The sequence below is a fragment of the Maniola hyperantus genome, chromosome 12 (genome assembly GCF_902806685.2).
Source record: "Maniola hyperantus chromosome 12, iAphHyp1.2, whole genome shotgun sequence".
Lineage (NCBI taxonomy): Eukaryota > Metazoa > Arthropoda > Insecta > Lepidoptera > Nymphalidae > Maniola > Maniola hyperantus.
The window spans coordinates 11786969-11804383 of NC_048547.1; the positions used below are offsets into that span (position 1 = coordinate 11786969).

The following is a 17415-nucleotide window of genomic DNA, read 5'->3' on the forward strand; positions in this document are numbered from 1 at the left end:
CACAACCTTGTTTGTTCTTCAGCGTTCTTCCACAGAACGAGAAAACGACCTTAGCACCTTTATGTCGTCGACCTCCAATCTACTCGTAGGTACGAAATGTTTTTACTCAAGTTTCTGATGCGAACTGCATAATCACTTACCACCAGATAACACCGCAGTCAGTGGCTAACTTGTATCGAAATAAAAATAAATAAATAAGTTGATCGTTGAACAACGTATATGGACTGGTCAAGCAGTCGTTGTAAATTGCTCGAACAGTCGTTGTCAACTGCGCAAGTGTTAATAAAAGCAATGATGAGGTCTAGATTGTAGCGCGCTTGCCCAGAAGATGCTATTCACTCTTGCCTCGAAGGTATTTTATAGATTACTAGCTTATGCTCGCGACTTATAAGACCACAGTCCACTGCATGCACCACTGCGCCAGGGAGGTCGTCAACATAAACCAATAAACAACTTTAAAAAATAACTGCTTAAGCTGCTCGTATAATTTGACCGCTTTAATAAAGATGTGCCGATTGTAAACTGCACCAGCAAACATATCCGCTGGAGATTGGAGAAACTACAAAAATATTTCGAAGCATAAACTAAATCATAAAAAACATAAATAACGCCTACACAGTACTTATTAAGACATGTATTAGAGTATTTATACGCAAAATAGTTGTATACTGCGTCGTAAACTAGCTAAATATAAATAATATAACTATGGATAATGGATCCTTATATATTACAATCTTATGAAGAATGCCGGGGTAAAATCTCCCTAAGAAATCATAGATTCAAAGGGACACATGAAAATATGGGATCATTTTATAAGCTGCTGTAGGTAGGTAAATTTAAAATATCATGTGTACCTACCTATCTAACTTTCCTAAAAAATAAATTAAAAAAGACTCCCTACAAATTATTTTGTCTCTTCCTTGTCCCTTATGCTCACTCTCTCCCCTTGGGGGGTAGACGTCACAGCCTAGATGGTGGGAAGTAATAGGTAAGACTTCAGCCAGCAGTCTCCTATTCGGGAGGACTGGACTTGATCCCGTGTACGTACCTCTAACTTTGATTGAGCGCCATGAAAAACTAATTAATAAAACAAAACAAAATAAAAATAAAAACGGAAACAGAACCGTTCAGTCGAAAAAATTGCTACAAACAATTTAAAAAGTATCCCACGGCCCACCAAAAACGAATTTGATGAAGATAAACTTTGATGTAATTGGTAAATGTTCGCTGGAAAGCCTGAAGTTGTTAGATATAAAGTAATTTATAAAAAACAGATTGTTTCCAATTTATGGCTTCACATCTTTTGTATTAATAAACATTCACCGACAGCGAGATATTACTTACTAAACGTTCTAAATGTATAATTCTCTACAATAAACTATGATAATACTTTTGGAGGCCATCTTAGCGTGGTGGGCGTGGTACACCTACTAGGTATAGAATTCGTGAAACCGACATTAATCTGCGGGTTGCTAAGACAAAGTGGCAATGGACAGAGCACATAGTTCGAAAAACCGATAGACGTCGGGGTCCCAAGGTGGTGGCAAGGAAAGCGTAGTATTGGAAGACCCCCTACTAGGTGGATAGACGGCGTTGTAGGGAACCGCTGGATTCAGGCGATGCAAGACCTTGGCGTGCGGAAGTTTCTACAAGAGACCTATATATGTATATCCAGCAGTGGACCTCTGTCTGTTGGTGATGATAATGATGATTTAAAATCCATCCATAGACCTGTATGCGTCTACAGCTGGACATAGGCATTCTGAAGAGCAAGCTCATATTATGTCTTCATTCTTCCTAATCCACTTCTCACTACCTTTGGTAATCGGTTCAGCCGGCTGTAGGTCGTCCCACACTGCGCTTATTAGTACGCGTTCTCCACTCCAAAAAGTGTCTGCCCCAATGACCATCGGTTCCGCGACAGGTACATAAATTGCCTGCTGCCACTTCAGCTTGCTAATCTTTTAAAGTTATCAGTTACTTATATTCTCTAAACAAATTCTTTGCTGCTTTATCCCTCAAAGAGATACCCAACATGTTACACTGAGCAGTTTTGAATTTGTTGAGTATGCCAGCTCCATATGTTATCATGGATAGGAGGCACTCGAAAAATTTTAGTCCTAAAATTGTTGCTGAAAAAGACTTGAAAATTTAGATTGGTCCTCATTGTGTGAAATGTGTCCACAGTTTTCAGAACGACCTCGCCGATCCTCGTTCTAATTTCGTTAATGTAACACTGTGCAAATATTAATCACCATGATACATTAGCAAATACTCGTAGTGTAGTATGTCGTTATCGATCACAGTAATGACTGATGGTTGGATAATATTCTACTTTATTTGTACAGGTACTACTTTAGCTATTTCTGGGACAGATATCAGTACCGTTGCTATAAATTCGAAAGTGTGCTCGTTTGTTGGTTTGTCCTTCAATCACGTCGCAACGGTGCAACGGATCGACGTGATTTTTTGCATGGGTATAGATAAAGACCTGGAGAGTGACATAGGCTACTTTTTATCCCGGAAAATCAAAGAGTACCCACGGGATTTTTAAAAACCTAATTCCACGCGGACAAAGTCGCGGGCATCAGCTAGTTTAGAAATATTTTACTAAGATAATCTCTAAATTGACTGTGGTCTGATCCAACTCCTTCGTTTAGATTTTAGTATAATCGTGTCTGTAGTATCGGCATACCTATTATAGTGATTCAAAATTCGAATCAAAGTCAAAATCTCTAAATAAAATTGAGTTACTTTCCAATGGAACGACTGTGCTAAAATTGAGTCCAAAGTTTAAAATTTCAATCACCGAATACTTTGAACTCATTTTAAGTAAAACAGCTTTTATTTTTTAATTTATTTTATTAGATCAACCAACAGAATTATACATATAATTTTTTTACAATTTTTTACATAATTTAAGACTTCGGCCGCGTGGATTTAAGTTTTAAATTCTCGTGGGAACTGTTTGAATTTCCGGGATAAAAGTAATCTATGACTCTTTAACTATATCCATGCAAAAAATCATGCCGATCCGTTGTTCCGTAAGTTTATCGTGATTGAAGGACAACCTAACAAATCACTAAATCAATCAACCAACAAATATACTTTCGCATTTATAATATAGGTAGGTACCTAGTGATTCACTAATAATTAAATTCCGCCATCAAAACAAATACTGACACGATTTATTTACACAGATACTCATATAACATTAATTAACTTCAGTCGCGTGTAAATAATATGTAAGTAAATTTAATTAAAACCGTGGTAGCCTAGTGCTTAAGACGGCCACTTCGTATTCAGGAGGTCGGGGATTCGATGCCGGGCACGCAGTTAACTTTTCGGAGATGTGCGTTTTAAATTGCGTTTTAATCAATTAATTAATATCACATCTTTAACAGTGAAGGAAAACATCGCGAGGAAGTCTGCCGATGCACAAGAGGCACTTGGCCAGCGTGGCGGACCTAAACCCTCCTCATTCTGAGACCCGTGCTCAGCAATGGGCCGGCAATGGGTTGATGGTGATGTGGTGAATTAAATTAAATACTTACTCAAAATTCTAACAGAACTTCGTAAATAATTCATCAATTGAATTCTTTAGGTAAATTAACGGTGGCTCGGAGAATTCTCGAGATGAAACCGTCCTGGAATAATGCGCTTAAAATCATAAAATTATTTCGCATAAAAGAATTTCGCTGTTCATTTCGAATGTTAGGTCTAATGGTATTATCTTTTTTACTGACAATCGCAGTCCTAATAAGCTTTTGCCTGCTACGTGATTAACTGTAATTTATAAAAGAAGCCAGCAAGTGTATTTTATGTTTTCCTTGATAAAACTTTTCTATTTCCAGAGGCATTTTAAATCACAGTTTTGTTCCGCCAAAAATTTTTACAATACGTGTACAATTTAAAAATGGGTGGGAAAAGTTAAAACAAGAATTTATCACCGATTTTTTTTTGTGTTTATCTACGATCAGTGGGCTGACATTAAGCAGATGCGTTAAAAAGATAAATTGGGGTTGAAAATATACTTCCCCAGTGAGGCACTCCAAACTACCAAAATATTATTTCATGATTCCATATTACTCTTCATGACAGACTAGACAGATACAAACTACATACACATAATATACAGACTAGACCCGTTCAAAATATTCTGATAACGATATCTTACAGCATGTTCAACCCATCGCCGGCTCATTGCAGAGCACGGGTCTACTCTCAGAGTGAGAAGGGTTTGGCCATAGTCTACCACGCTGGCCATGTGCGAATTGGTAGACTTTACACACCTTTGAGAACATTATGGAGAACTCTCAGGCATGCAGGTTTCCTCACGATGTTTTCCTTCACCGTTAAAGCAAGTGATATTTAATTACCTAAAACGCACACAAATCCGAAAAGTTAGAGGTGCGTGCCTGGGAGCGAACTACTATAGGCTATCACAGCGTATACTATATCTTCACTCCAATTTCAGCTGCCTAGTGGCAACAATAATTTTTTAAATTGCGATTTTTGTACTGAATGCTGGCAAAATTAATGTCAATCGTCATCATTATCATCATCATCACATCAGTGTACAGGGGTCCACTAGGCCTCTTGTAGAGACTTTCACACGTCACAGTCTTGCGCCGGCTGAATCCAGCGACTCCCTGCGACTGGTCGGATGGACGACCCCAGAATCACTTAGCGGGTGACGGAGAGAGCTAAGCTTAGAGTTTCTCTACGTGATTAAATCAGATATCAGGAGATCCATAGGAGAACCAGAGTAACCGACATTACTCAACGAGTTGTGAAGCTGAAGTGGCAATGGGCAGGGCATATAGTTCGAATAACCGATAAACGTTGGGGCCCCAAGGTGCTGGAATGGCGACCGCGCAGCGTTGGAAGACCCCCATGGACAGACGAAATCAGGCGAGTCTCAGGGGGCCACTAGATTCAGATCGCGCAAGACCGTGGCGTGTGGAAGTCTCTACTAGAAACCAATGTCCAGCATTTGGGCCTATCGATAGATGATGATGATGTGTGTGTCTTAAAACAGGTATGTGGCCATAATGAGTCCCCTCCAGCCACGACTCGGCAAGAGAGCCACTCTGGGCATCGCTGCAGCCATCTGGGTGGGCAGCTGCATCATCAGCAGTCCTAACCTTATCTACTTCACCACTGAAGTGGATCTGTTACCCGATGGCACTACCAGGTATAGCTTTTTAACTTTTACTTACTGCTTCAAAGCAGCGATAGCCTGATAGTTGGAAAATGAGCATTTTGAAAATCATTTCTTTTTGCTTAAAAATTATTTGTCATTTCACAATTTTATTCTTCTCGGCCCTATTCGGGGGGTCAGGGGTTCAATCCGGAGCACGCACGATCTTTTAAAATATTGATTAATCTCATTATCAAAAGCAGGAGTGGAGTTATTTTGTTATAAATCAGTCTCAAATTAATTTTGTTTGTCTAACAGACGCGTATGTTTTCCTGACTGGCCAGATGGTATCACCACGGAGTCACGGCTCGAATACATGTAAGTCACAAGCTTAGTACACGTTATCAAATTGATTTTAAAGTAAACTAGCGGGGAAGACGGAAGCAGGAAAGGATTCTAAACAGTGGCGGATTTGCCCTAAGGCCCAGTAGGCCCGGGCCTAGGGCGGCTAGATATTAGAGGCGGCTAATCATGACAAAAATAACTTTTTTTTAGTAACAAAAAAAAATTGCGCCTGCTGCGCTCGAGCTCCTATTTGTCATTGGATTGTATTTTACTGACAAATCAAAAGGTAAATTTTAATCCCCCTCCCCCCCCCCCCCCCCCCCTCAACTCATGACTACGACCATGATTAATGGGTGTTGAGAAAGGGGCGGCTGGTACTTACGAAATCCTGGGGCCTAGGGCGGCCAAGACTGAAAATCCGCCACTGATTCTAAATTCAATTATGGATAAAGAACTAAAACTATTTTGAGTATCGTCGCTGCGCATGAAGATTCTCCTATATGGAAAATCACAATATAAAGTTTTCAGGAAATCCTGTTAAACCTAAAAGTGAAAAATTGGCTTTACTTTTAGATCAAAATCCCATAGATAAAAAGTTATCTCTTGAAGTAACACAGACACTAAAGAATAGGTTTGTGCGTGCACACGCGCCTTTTAAAACTAATCTGACATATCAAAAACTATTATGTATAAAAATTAATAAAAATCTGTTTTAGAATGTACAAGTAAATCCCCTTCATATGATAACCCCACTTGGTATAGTAATCTTACTTTGAAAGTTGAAAATACCAATATTTTCTCATGAACTCATTTTAATTTTTTTCTTGTGATGTAACTACAAATTCACGGTTTTCGGATTTTTTCCTTTACTTGTGCTATAAAACCTACTTAACTGCCAAATTTCATGATTCTAGGTCAACGGGAATTATCCTATAGGTTTTCTTGATAGATACGACAGACGGACAGACGGATAGACAGACAGGAAGACAGACAGACAACGAAGTGATCCAATAAGGGTTCATTTTTTTCCTTTCCTGATTAAAAACTACGCGATTTTGAATGTGCAGCGATGGTATGTATTGTAGGTTAGTATGTGAGTTCCTTAAAGAATATTTAATTTCTACAGATACAACGTAACATTCATGGTTTTGACATACTTCCTGCCGATAATTTCGATGACGTACACCTACGCTAAGGTTGGTGTGGAACTGTGGGGGTCAAAATCTATTGGCGAGTGCACGCAACGGCAACTGGACAACGTCAAGAGTAAACGGAGGGTAAGCGTATTTACTTTGTTCTACAGTCTATGGTCAATGCTTTTTTGCGGCTTTTTCATCGACAAAGGTTTGCATAATAGCCCGGTCAAGTTAGCTCAAAAAGTAGGTATGTTAGGGTTACAATATTTCGCATCGAGCTAAAAATTGATATAAATGAATCGTGAAAAGTCCCTATCGATCCCAAATTTGCAAAATAAAATATTCATGGTTCGCTATATCTCAGAAATTGTGATTCTCAAAAAAAGTACAATTTTAGTTTTAGTAAGAACAATTTTTATAGATAATTGCCCTAGACCTTTTAATAATTAATCTAAGATAATTGCATGATCTATAATAATTGTGTGACCTATTTTATGATGAAACTTACTGTTTAGCTGGAAAATACAAAAAAACCCATTTCACCTTCAATTTTCATTATAATGGTGTTCTGAAAATTCGTATAAATATTTAGCTCTGCGAATTAATGTAACCTTGAATGTGTTATTTGACTGGACTATTTATTTCGTTTATAATTAATATTATGTAAAAATGACTTTTTCAAAACGGACCAAACGCTCCTTGTGTTTTTCAAGAAAAATGTGTCATTTGCGTCTTCTTGGCTGAGTGTAATTCGTGAACGGAACCTATTAGGCAAATTAAAAATTAAAACCAGTTACTAGACGCGTTTTTTCCTGATTCTGAATATAATATTATGAAACTCACTATTGCAAAAGTTGGCAGATACGCCCTTTTCTTTTAACGGCAGCATATCTTTGTTATACAATTAGGTACCTATTTGAAAAATGACATGCCATAGTGCGACTCATCTTGACTCGTAATCTCGTAATTGAAATTTTATACGACGCTTATTTCCATAAAAAGCTAATCGCCCAGCAATTTTACTCTGCTCTAATTACAAAAGCCCTTGGTGCGTCCTAAAGGATTGTTGGATTTCGTCTGCGCCAGTAATATTAATGTAGTGTTCTTAATTGAAGGATCAGTTTTATCTAATTCAATTTGTATTTTATATTTCTCTGACTTATAACTTTCTTTTCGTCGTAATGGAGCTTCTTTAAATGAAACCGCTCCCAAACCGCTTTATAAGCTCTTTCTTTTATTTCGTTTGTCAAATATTATTCCTTCATCTTAGCTTTTGTCGTCCATCAATTTGTTTAAAATTCCCGAAGGATCCTCTTGTTTTCGTGGATTAGTTCAGATCACTTCTTTTACATGCCTAGTATTATCCTTTTGTATGTATGTATGTTTGTATGTATGCCTTAAATTCAGTGAAACATTTTTTTTTAATCTATAGGATGAGACCAATATTTTATAGGTCAAAAACGGAAATATTTTAAGTAGGTACATAGTAGTAAGTAGGTAGTACTGTACAGGATGATAAATTTAATAAAATCATTGTAATATTAGGTTATACATTACAAATTTAGCTATTGTTATTGGTTAGAACATAACTTTAATAATTGCTTAAATTGTTAGTGTGGTTAGTAATTATTAACCAATTTTGTATAAATTATAAAGTTTATATTCTGTTTGCTTTGTGAGTGTAGTTGGTAACTACTAACCACGTTTGTATTAGTTATAAAGTGTATATTATTCTGTTATGAAATATGAACCTCTTTTTGCACGTACTGTTTTAATTACTTTCTCGTAATACCTACTTATTTGATTCATCTTAAAATCTTTATTATGGTTAACAAATAAACTATTAATAAACTTAAATCTAAAAAAAACAACATTAAATTAAAACTAAAATATATTAAATTAAATCTAAAACCTCATCGAGACCACCGCAGCGAGGCATTGTACCCAAGATGCTGGCAGCATTACCCCTTTGGATGGCCAAACTAATTCTTTGACCAAGGTAGCTGCCAGCTCTCGGGTCCCCGGTTGACTCGATAACTCTTTTCGCAATTTCTTCTTTAATTCATGTTGTACATTTAAATCAACATTATTTATGTATATTATTATTTCATAGGTTGTCAAGATGATGATAGTCGTGGTGTCAATATTCGCGGTGTGTTGGCTCCCTTTCCACGTCTACTTCGTTGTGACATCTTACTACCCCAGCGTGGTGAACTACCCTTACATACAAGAGATCTACCTCGCCATCTACTGGCTTGCCATGAGCAACTCTATGTATAACCCTATCATTTACTGTTGGATGAATTCCAAGTAAGTTTTTAGTATATATTTTTCTTTCGGTTTTAACTTCTTGATTTAGAATATTAAAATGAAATGAAATAAAATAATTTATTTGTATGAATATGGGAAGACAAGGAGTTTAAAATAGAGAGTTGAGCCAAAACAAACATTTGCCAATAAATCTGAGGTCTTTAAAATTTTCCTTTCACGATAGCTCTACTAATTTGTATTGGACATTAATTTGTATGTAGTTGTGGATTTTTTTACAAGTGTCAATTTAAAATTTTCATCGTAGGTTCAGGAGAGGGTTCAAACAGTTCTTCTGGTGCTGCGGTGCGATGGATCCTGGTATCAGACGGCATCGTGGTTTCGGACCCGACCGCCTCGATCGCTCCATGCGGTCACTCTCTCCTACCAGAAAGAATGGAACTAGTAAGAACCGCTTTTCATTTTGTAACCAAAACGTTTTATATTTAAGATAATTTAGTTTCTTATCTTCAATTTAATAGTTTTCATCTGAAAAGGTTTCATGTATAAAACAGGTTTCACGCCTAAAACAGACTTTAAAATATATGACCTAATGTAATTTCTTTAAGAAATTTCAACAAGCGGAATATTTTTGTTGGTAGTTTAATTTATTTTGTCATCATACCCTGTAACTCCTGATAAAGATTCCTTTTGAATAGTGAAATATGAAAACTTCACGTACAAATTTTATGATTTTCAACATAAATTCAGCTTCATCGATGAATACATTTTTGACTTTAAAATAAAATTCTGTTTTGAGGCACTGGATGCACATGGCATGTTTCTTTAAGCATTTAATAAACAATCTTTTGTAAATAATTTTCAAATTTACTCTCATAATCCTACTATCATTCACGTTTTCTACATTGTATATTTTTTTTCTTAATAACGCCATTTTCTCAAAACTATTATTGGTTTGTTCTTTAACATCGTTTGCAATATTTGCTTCTTTCTCTTCTTTTATGGCTTGTTCAACTTTACAAAGAGTTAAGATCATAGACAAAACCAATTGTTCTTCGTAGGTTTATTCAAGACCACGATCAAAACCACAAAATTCACCAAAAATCCACCCGGCTCTCCTCATTTGCTACACGCAAATAAAATACACAAGTAGGAGAAGCGCGGAGGCCAATCCTGACTATTTTGGTAAACTCTAACAATAATAAGTGTTCTAAAAGCAAGCCTCCCTTGCATTGCGGATTGGAATTAAATATGAATTGTTGTAGTTAGGCCCTTCTCACTTGCCCGCAAGTTACGTCGTATCGTTCGCTTTTTACGTAACAGCTTCTTCTGTTTTTAAAATGCTTTACTTGCTTAGCTTTTTTCCAAATTGATGTGGCTTACAATAAATACTAACTCTTAATTTCTGGTTTCGTTTGAATTGATGTAATAATTACGAGCAAATGTCTTGATTACAAGAATGGAATACTTAGTAACTTTGATAGCAATTTTTATATTTAAAATAATAAATATAGTGCATGACGTAATAATTAGTTTCTTTTTTTATTTGCTCGTAATTTTACTAAGTTTAATATGTGTAAACTCCAACTTAATGTTTTTCATTAAAATAAAAACTAAAGTAGGTACCTACTTAACGTTAAAAAATCTATACTTATAAATGGTGAGATTAACAATTTTTCATTTTGCTAGGTACGATACGCATATCGTTGCACAGCACGTACAATAATCCGCTGATGACCAGCACCTGACATCGGCGAGGGGCGTGCGGTGCCCACAACAGTCGCGGTGCAAATGACGCAGCGGCACAAGGCGAAGAGCGCACGTGGATTTGACGCGAGAACCGCCCGCGCCCCGCTCTTACCCCTCACGACCTTTACGGTTGAACGGACTTCTGATTCGTGAGTTCCGTGACCAATCAGAGCTTACCCTTCAAAATTCGAACGTTATTTTTTAAATGTTGAAAATACTCTTGAAACATGTTTTATGTGCTGCCTGGTGATTAAGGTGTTTAATTTAAAGTGTGTAATTACAAATTACGTGTCAATACATAATCATATCTCCTAGTCTTTATTTCAAAGGACCAATGTAAAATATGGTAGTTTGAACTATAAAATAATATTGGATAATTTTATAAAAATAAAGATCGCAGACTACCGCAAGATCCCGAAAAGGCGCATGCAACGTAGATTATGTCGTAACCTTTGATGACGTCAATATTCACTTCGATGCGATCGATACAGCTGACTATCACACGCATTTCAGTACGCAGGTTGGGCTCTCTTGGTTACGTGACCATGTAAAATAGCCAATAGAAAGAGACTCGTTTGTTAAATTTTAGAATGCAGCTGAGCAACCTGAATTGCAGTTTATTGCGCCGTAACGAGTCGCTATTTACTTAAACGTCTCTGAGGAGTAAGCTTGTCCACCTGTTAATGTATTATTAAGTATTCTGTGGTTGCATGCCCTTTACGCGGGGTTTACGTGCCGTCACTTGGTATGCGATCACCTTAATTCAGAGGAATTTTAACCGAATAATTTCTTTAGTAATTATGATCTACGTCCGCATTAAAGATTCCTACAAAATGAGAAAATTCCTCCGAGACCCAGGCCCCAGGGTATAGCATTTATTACGCGATAGTAATAAAGCTTTATGACCGTGATAAATGAAATCATAGGTTAGTTCAGATATAAGATTAATCTGGTCCAAGCTCGGCTTTCTTGGTACCTACTCTTGAAAGATTTTTTAAATTCCACTACAAGTTAGCACTTCAGTGCGATCTCACCTGGTGGTAATATGATGATTGAAGCGGGCTAACTTGGAAGAGGTATGGCAGTTTCATTAAATCTATCATACCCCGTATCGGATCCTAAACGGCATCGCACCGGAACATTAGTATTATACCTACAGATTTGCTGGTAGAGTGGTAACTAGCCTCAGCCAAAGCCTCCTTCCAGACGTAAAGAATATTTTGTACAAGTCCCGAAAATTGTTAATGCGCGTGGCCGCCATTTTAGTGACGTCAGCATTAGACTGAAGTTTCGAGTTGATGATAGGTATGTTTTATTTCGGCTGACGACATTTCGATGTTAATGAGACATGGCTCCAATGCAATAGCAATTTGCGGGACTCATATCTTGATGCAAGCTACCTCTGTATTTTTCATCAAAATCGGTTAAACGGATGAGCCGTAAAAAAGTAGTATCAGACGGAAAGACAGATACACTTCCGCATTTGTAATTAAAAGTGTAAATATATAATACTCAATTAAAAAAGTTACTATCCTTTATGTTTATTGGCAACACATAATAAAATTGTGAAATACTAGTGTAATGTAAGTAGGTACCTGTGATGTAAATATAAAGTTATTGTACTGAACTGAATGTGGACGGAAACACACTTTAGAATGGCGACGCCATCTTTGAATAAGTTTCGAAGCTATCATTACTATTTTCGTCCCGTATTGGATGGCGAGTTTTATAAGAAGTGTTTCTCACATAACTTCATATCTAATCTAAGACCTGTGCACGAAGTATAATTATGTAAACAAAAATACATTGTTTGTAAAAAGGTTGTATACGCCTTACCACTCTGCCACTACCTTAGGCTGTTTTACTGAAATGGATATAATAAACAAGTACGCTAGAAGAGGTATGCGTGTGCCAAACAAAATGTCAGTTATTTTTATGCCGATTTGAAGAGCAGCACCGAGCGTACCTACCGGGAATTATGTGTCAAATGGTCTTCGTATTGACACGTTGACAGATGTCTCATCACTAACATTTAGTTCCTGCTGCTATCAGCACCAAAATGACGAAAATCAAGTTGCTTGTAAAACAGGTTGGCGATTGCAAGTCCAGGGAGGTGGCTCAATTCGACCCGTTTTCACCGATATTTCGAGGTTACTAGACCGATTTGCAAAATTGTTTTTTATCAACAGGGGATGTTTCCGTGGTGGTCCCATAAAAATTTCTGGATCCAACTCCTCAATCCTGATGCTGCAGAGTTACTACCCCTACCCTGTCATAGCAGCGTATAAATGATCGAAGGTCTGTTTGATTATTTGTGATCTTTTATCTCTAAAATTTCAATACAGTTTCTATTCTGTATGATTTTCACGACGTGCTGTGAAAGCAAACACCCACAGACTATACTCGGTGGAAACGCCAAACGTGGAATTATTCTAATATTCTCTTTGGCGAATGTGAAGCGGAATCTCTTGGGAATTTTTACAAAGTGATAAAATGTTTCTCTCAATATGATGCTCTTATGAACGAAAACCGCACGTAGCAACGTGTTGCTTAGTTTCGACGCCATAAAGCTACGTTCACATGGCGACTATTCGAAACGATTTTATCACGTACTACACGATGCCCGCGACTTCATCCGCGTGGGTCAAGGTTTTTAAAAATCCCGTGAGAACTGTTTGATTTTCCGTGAAACCTAACCAAAGTCTCGCAAATTGCTAATGCGCGTGGGCGCCATTTTAGTGACGTTGTATATTTTATTTTGGCTGACGTCAAAATGACGTATATAATACTACTCATACCAACAAAATTTATACAGCTGGAGGGTACAATTTCACCTTTTGTTCGCTTGGCTTGGCACAATTAACTAGCCAAGTGGACGGGTTGGTTAGTTGATTGTGCCAAGCCAAGAAGAATAAAAATCGTTTTGACTGATTTCCAATACAAAAACTGTCAAAACCAACGATCTCTATGTACTCCACTAGACGGGTCATTCCGAACAAAAATATTTGCGGGCTGCAACTCTCTTTTGCTTATTAACTTGACGACCAGAGTCATACTAATTTAGGCAGCTTCATTTTCATTCGATTTTTGTTCTGGATGACCCATCTAGTGCTTAGTATTTGTATAATAGGTCGTTGGGCAAAATGTGCTTATGCCTCAATTAAACATTATTTTAATTAAATTAGAATTATTATTATCTGGTACTTGTTGAAAATATTTGGATTTTATTATTAAAATATTCAGAACTCTAATTTTAAATAATTTTTTATTATTCGTATTTTTAGAATTTTATTGGTTTATTACCTACTGGAAGCACTGCAGGCGTATTGAATTGCGTTCTTCATTCGAATCTCATTTTAGAATCTAAGATAAAAATAGCCCCAGAAGAACAGCGATGGTGTCTACGACCTTTTTACCATTAAATAAGGGGGCACACGCTTCAATTTGTAAATACCTTTTGTAATTTGTATATTTATTAAAATTAAGTCTACGTGTGACATTGTAAATTAAATGTTAAATATAAAATAAATGATAAAATCAGCTGTTTTTAATTTTCATCTTAAAGCCAGGATCTGTTTTTATGGTGGAAGGCTTCGGCCGTGGCTAGTTACAAGAACGACGCCACGTAAAAACCAATTAAGTGTATCAAGTCAATCCATTGACGGCTGGCACTCAGAAACAGAAGCGTTTAGACTTAGACTTCAGACACCTTTGAAAACATTATGGAGAACTCTCAGACAAGCAGGTTTCCTCACGATGTTTTCCTTCACCGTTGGCAATAATTGATATTTAATTGCTTAAAACGCACATAATTCCGAAAAGTTAGAGGTGCTTGCCCGGAATCGATGTCTGATCTACCGAATAGAAGGCCAACGTCTTACCACTAGGCTAGCACGCTATTATTTTTTACACTTACATAGCTGTAATTATTAAGGAATGCAGTCCTGGTATAATATTCCGGATGAGTTTTGCAGGAGTCCTCTAAGTAAATCGAGCAGGCTTTGTTCAAACAACTGAAATATCAATTTCAGAATACTACTCTGTTCATCATTTTTCCGTGCATTTTTCACGTCACGTTTCGGTTCGCAAAAATACACGACCAATATCTACTGGTCATGGCCAACAGAAATAGACTTGACGCGAATGTCAAAAAAGATTAAAAAGATTGCACCGTAGCTTTGGCTTATGAAATGTGAACTTATACCTACCTCATACTTGGCGGACTATGGCCTAACCGCCCTAAGCCCTTCTCATTCTGAACGGATTCATAATGATAATGATGAAGTGTAAATAATTTACAAACTAGAGACAATTTAAAACTACGAATTATCAAATTGCCCCTGCCGGGAATCGAACCTGAGAGCTCCAAGCCCACAGTGCTCACCACTGCGCCAGGGAAGTGGTCAAAAACGACATACGGAGTAACTAAGTGCATAATAATGTTTTCACGCTGAAAAGCAGCGCAAAAGTCAATTTATATCACCTATCTATTGACATGGCCTTATGAAAATAAATTCGTTATCAAATAGAACATGTCTGATCGATGAAAGGGGATGAAATTCCATACACACACCGAAGTGCGCGGAGCGGCGCGGATGTGAAAAAGTGGGTTTTTATGTCATAAATCAGATGTCGACCAGAGGGAAACCTAAACATTATGTTCGCCGGAAAGAGTTTTGGCAAAATGCAACATGGTTCCTCTGATATATTTTTTATTGTACATACCTACCTATTGTTTCATTGCACATGAGCACTGCTGCTTATAACACGGGTGTACATGTACAACTTAGGCATCAGTGGCTCAACCTAGTTTTGGATGTGGTGAAACAATAAATTATTTATTTACTAGATGATGCCCGTGACTTCGTCCGCGTGGATTTAGGTTTTTAAAAATCTCGTGGGAATTCTTTGACTTTCCGGGATAAAATATAAAATAGCCTATGTCCTTCCCCGGGATGCAAGCTATCTCTGTACCAAATTTTGTCATAATCAGTTGAATGGATGGGCTGTGAAAAGCTAGCAGATAGACAGACAGACAGACACACTTTCGCAATTATAATATTAAGTAGTATAGATTATAGGCACACGCTTGACCATAATCACACCTGATGGAAAGTGATGATAACTATCCTCTATATCTATTTTAAAAACAGGTGATACTGTATCATTTCTATTACCTTGTTCAGAATACCGTAGGTTCGACCGTATCATAAATTCAGTTAGTTTTTACAGTGATCAGGTCACAGGTGCGCAAAACGTGTACAATTTTCTTTGCCATTATGTAGAGCTTTGCTCGTTTAGTAATACAAAGAGACATTTTGACATGACAATATAATCCTTCGTTATAATAGGAACCCACCTTAAGCGCAACATTCACAGACCGCGTGGAGTGGCGCCGAGATCGGCATTTAAACTCAGCTTATTTCAGAGAAAAAAGGAACCATTATCTAGGATCACTTTGTTGTCTGTCTGTCTATCGGTATACCCTGACTGTTTGTCGTGTCTGTATAGACCCGTCAAGGGAATAAAACCTATAGGGTACTTCCAGTTGACCTAGAATCATCAAATATAGCACTGTAGCATTGTTTTGTAGCACGAATAAAGAAAATCCGAAAACCATGATTTTGTTGTAAAAAAATTGTGGTGCATTTTAAGATGTGTTTGTTTGTTTATTTTTTTAAGATGTGTGTGTGTTTACCTTTCGTGTGCGAGTCTGACTATACCACTCGACGCGTCTCTTCTGTACTCACCGCCGCCGTTCGCCGCGTATTGACTCCACCCGCTGTCACTCAACTCACTCGGTCCGCGTTGACCCTAAGAATTAATACTGTACGTGGAACTTTTGTTTTCTAATGCCATTTATTTTCTGACAAAAACATGACGTGTATAAAAACGAACTTTTTACGAGTAATGAGGCTTGTTGAACGTGACTTATTCCCCTTTCTGCTTCAATTAAGAGTAGCTTATGCCAGGAAATAGGTATGATAATAAACGGATGCGATGTAAACACTGCGAAAGCTTATATACTCTATCTCTCTCTTAGTTGTAGATTTGTCTTTACACTTTCAAAAAGGTATGAAAAGTATGCTCCTGAAAAAAGCACACCTACCTATTATACAATTGAAGTTGAAAATTATATAAATGATAAAAGAGCGGGGATTTGACTTGCAACCCGCTCCAGCAATGCGCAGGATAGCACGCGACATAATATATACCTAGTACGCGACAGGTCGTAATGGCAATCGGGATATGAGGCGGGGGACGAACCGCACACCAGCGTTTGACCGCACCGGGTTAGCGCGGGAGCTATGCGGTATGCGGGGCATTCCCTCCGCGATTGCCATCTCGACCTGTCGAGTACTACTATGACCTGCACGCCACAGCTGTTAATTGGCTGGACACAGTTGACTTGGTTCCCGTAGCCGCAATTAGGTTAGGAGAACAATATTATTAGCGAACATTTCTCACAGCATAGGTATCATTGTTAAAACTGCACGCCAATTGCACTCGGACTGCGTTGGCTGTCGGCAGTTTCTGTGTATTTAAATGTCAAATCCCATCCTATTGACATCCTTACATCCGTAGGGATGTCATAAGTCCCACTTGAAAATACTTCAATCACACTTAAAACGGGGCAACGGATTAGCGTCATTTTTTACATGGAAATATTTAAAGATCTGGAGTTTGTATTTTGGAAAAATCAAAGAGCTTCCACACACATTTTAAAAATCTAAATCCACGTGGACATAACGCGAGCATCATTGCCAAAGTCAC

At 37.5% G+C, this 17415-nt stretch overlaps 1 protein-coding gene across 3 annotated transcripts in view; it reads left to right on the top strand.

Annotated features, from left to right (window-relative positions):
• Nucleotides 1-14121, top strand: part of LOC117987101 (tachykinin-like peptides receptor 99D) — an 81344-nt gene extending 67223 nt beyond the window's left edge. For 2 of the 3 annotated variants that reach the window (XM_034974059.2, XM_069502335.1), the window contains exons 5-11: nt 5042-5197; nt 5462-5521; nt 6615-6765; nt 8738-8934; nt 9200-9336; nt 9954-10077; nt 10582-10667. In XM_034974059.2, the coding sequence (XP_034829950.1) occupies nt 5042-5197; nt 5462-5521; nt 6615-6765; nt 8738-8934; nt 9200-9336; nt 9954-10045 (793 nt within the window). In that variant the 3' untranslated portion in view covers nt 10046-10077; nt 10582-10667. Of the gene's footprint in view, nt 1-5041; nt 5198-5461; nt 5522-6614; nt 6766-8737; nt 8935-9199; nt 9337-9953; nt 10078-10581 lie in introns of all 3 variants that reach the window. The other variant, XM_069502336.1, reaches the window with a different exon arrangement.
• The last annotated feature ends 3294 nt before the right edge of the window (nt 14122-17415 follow it).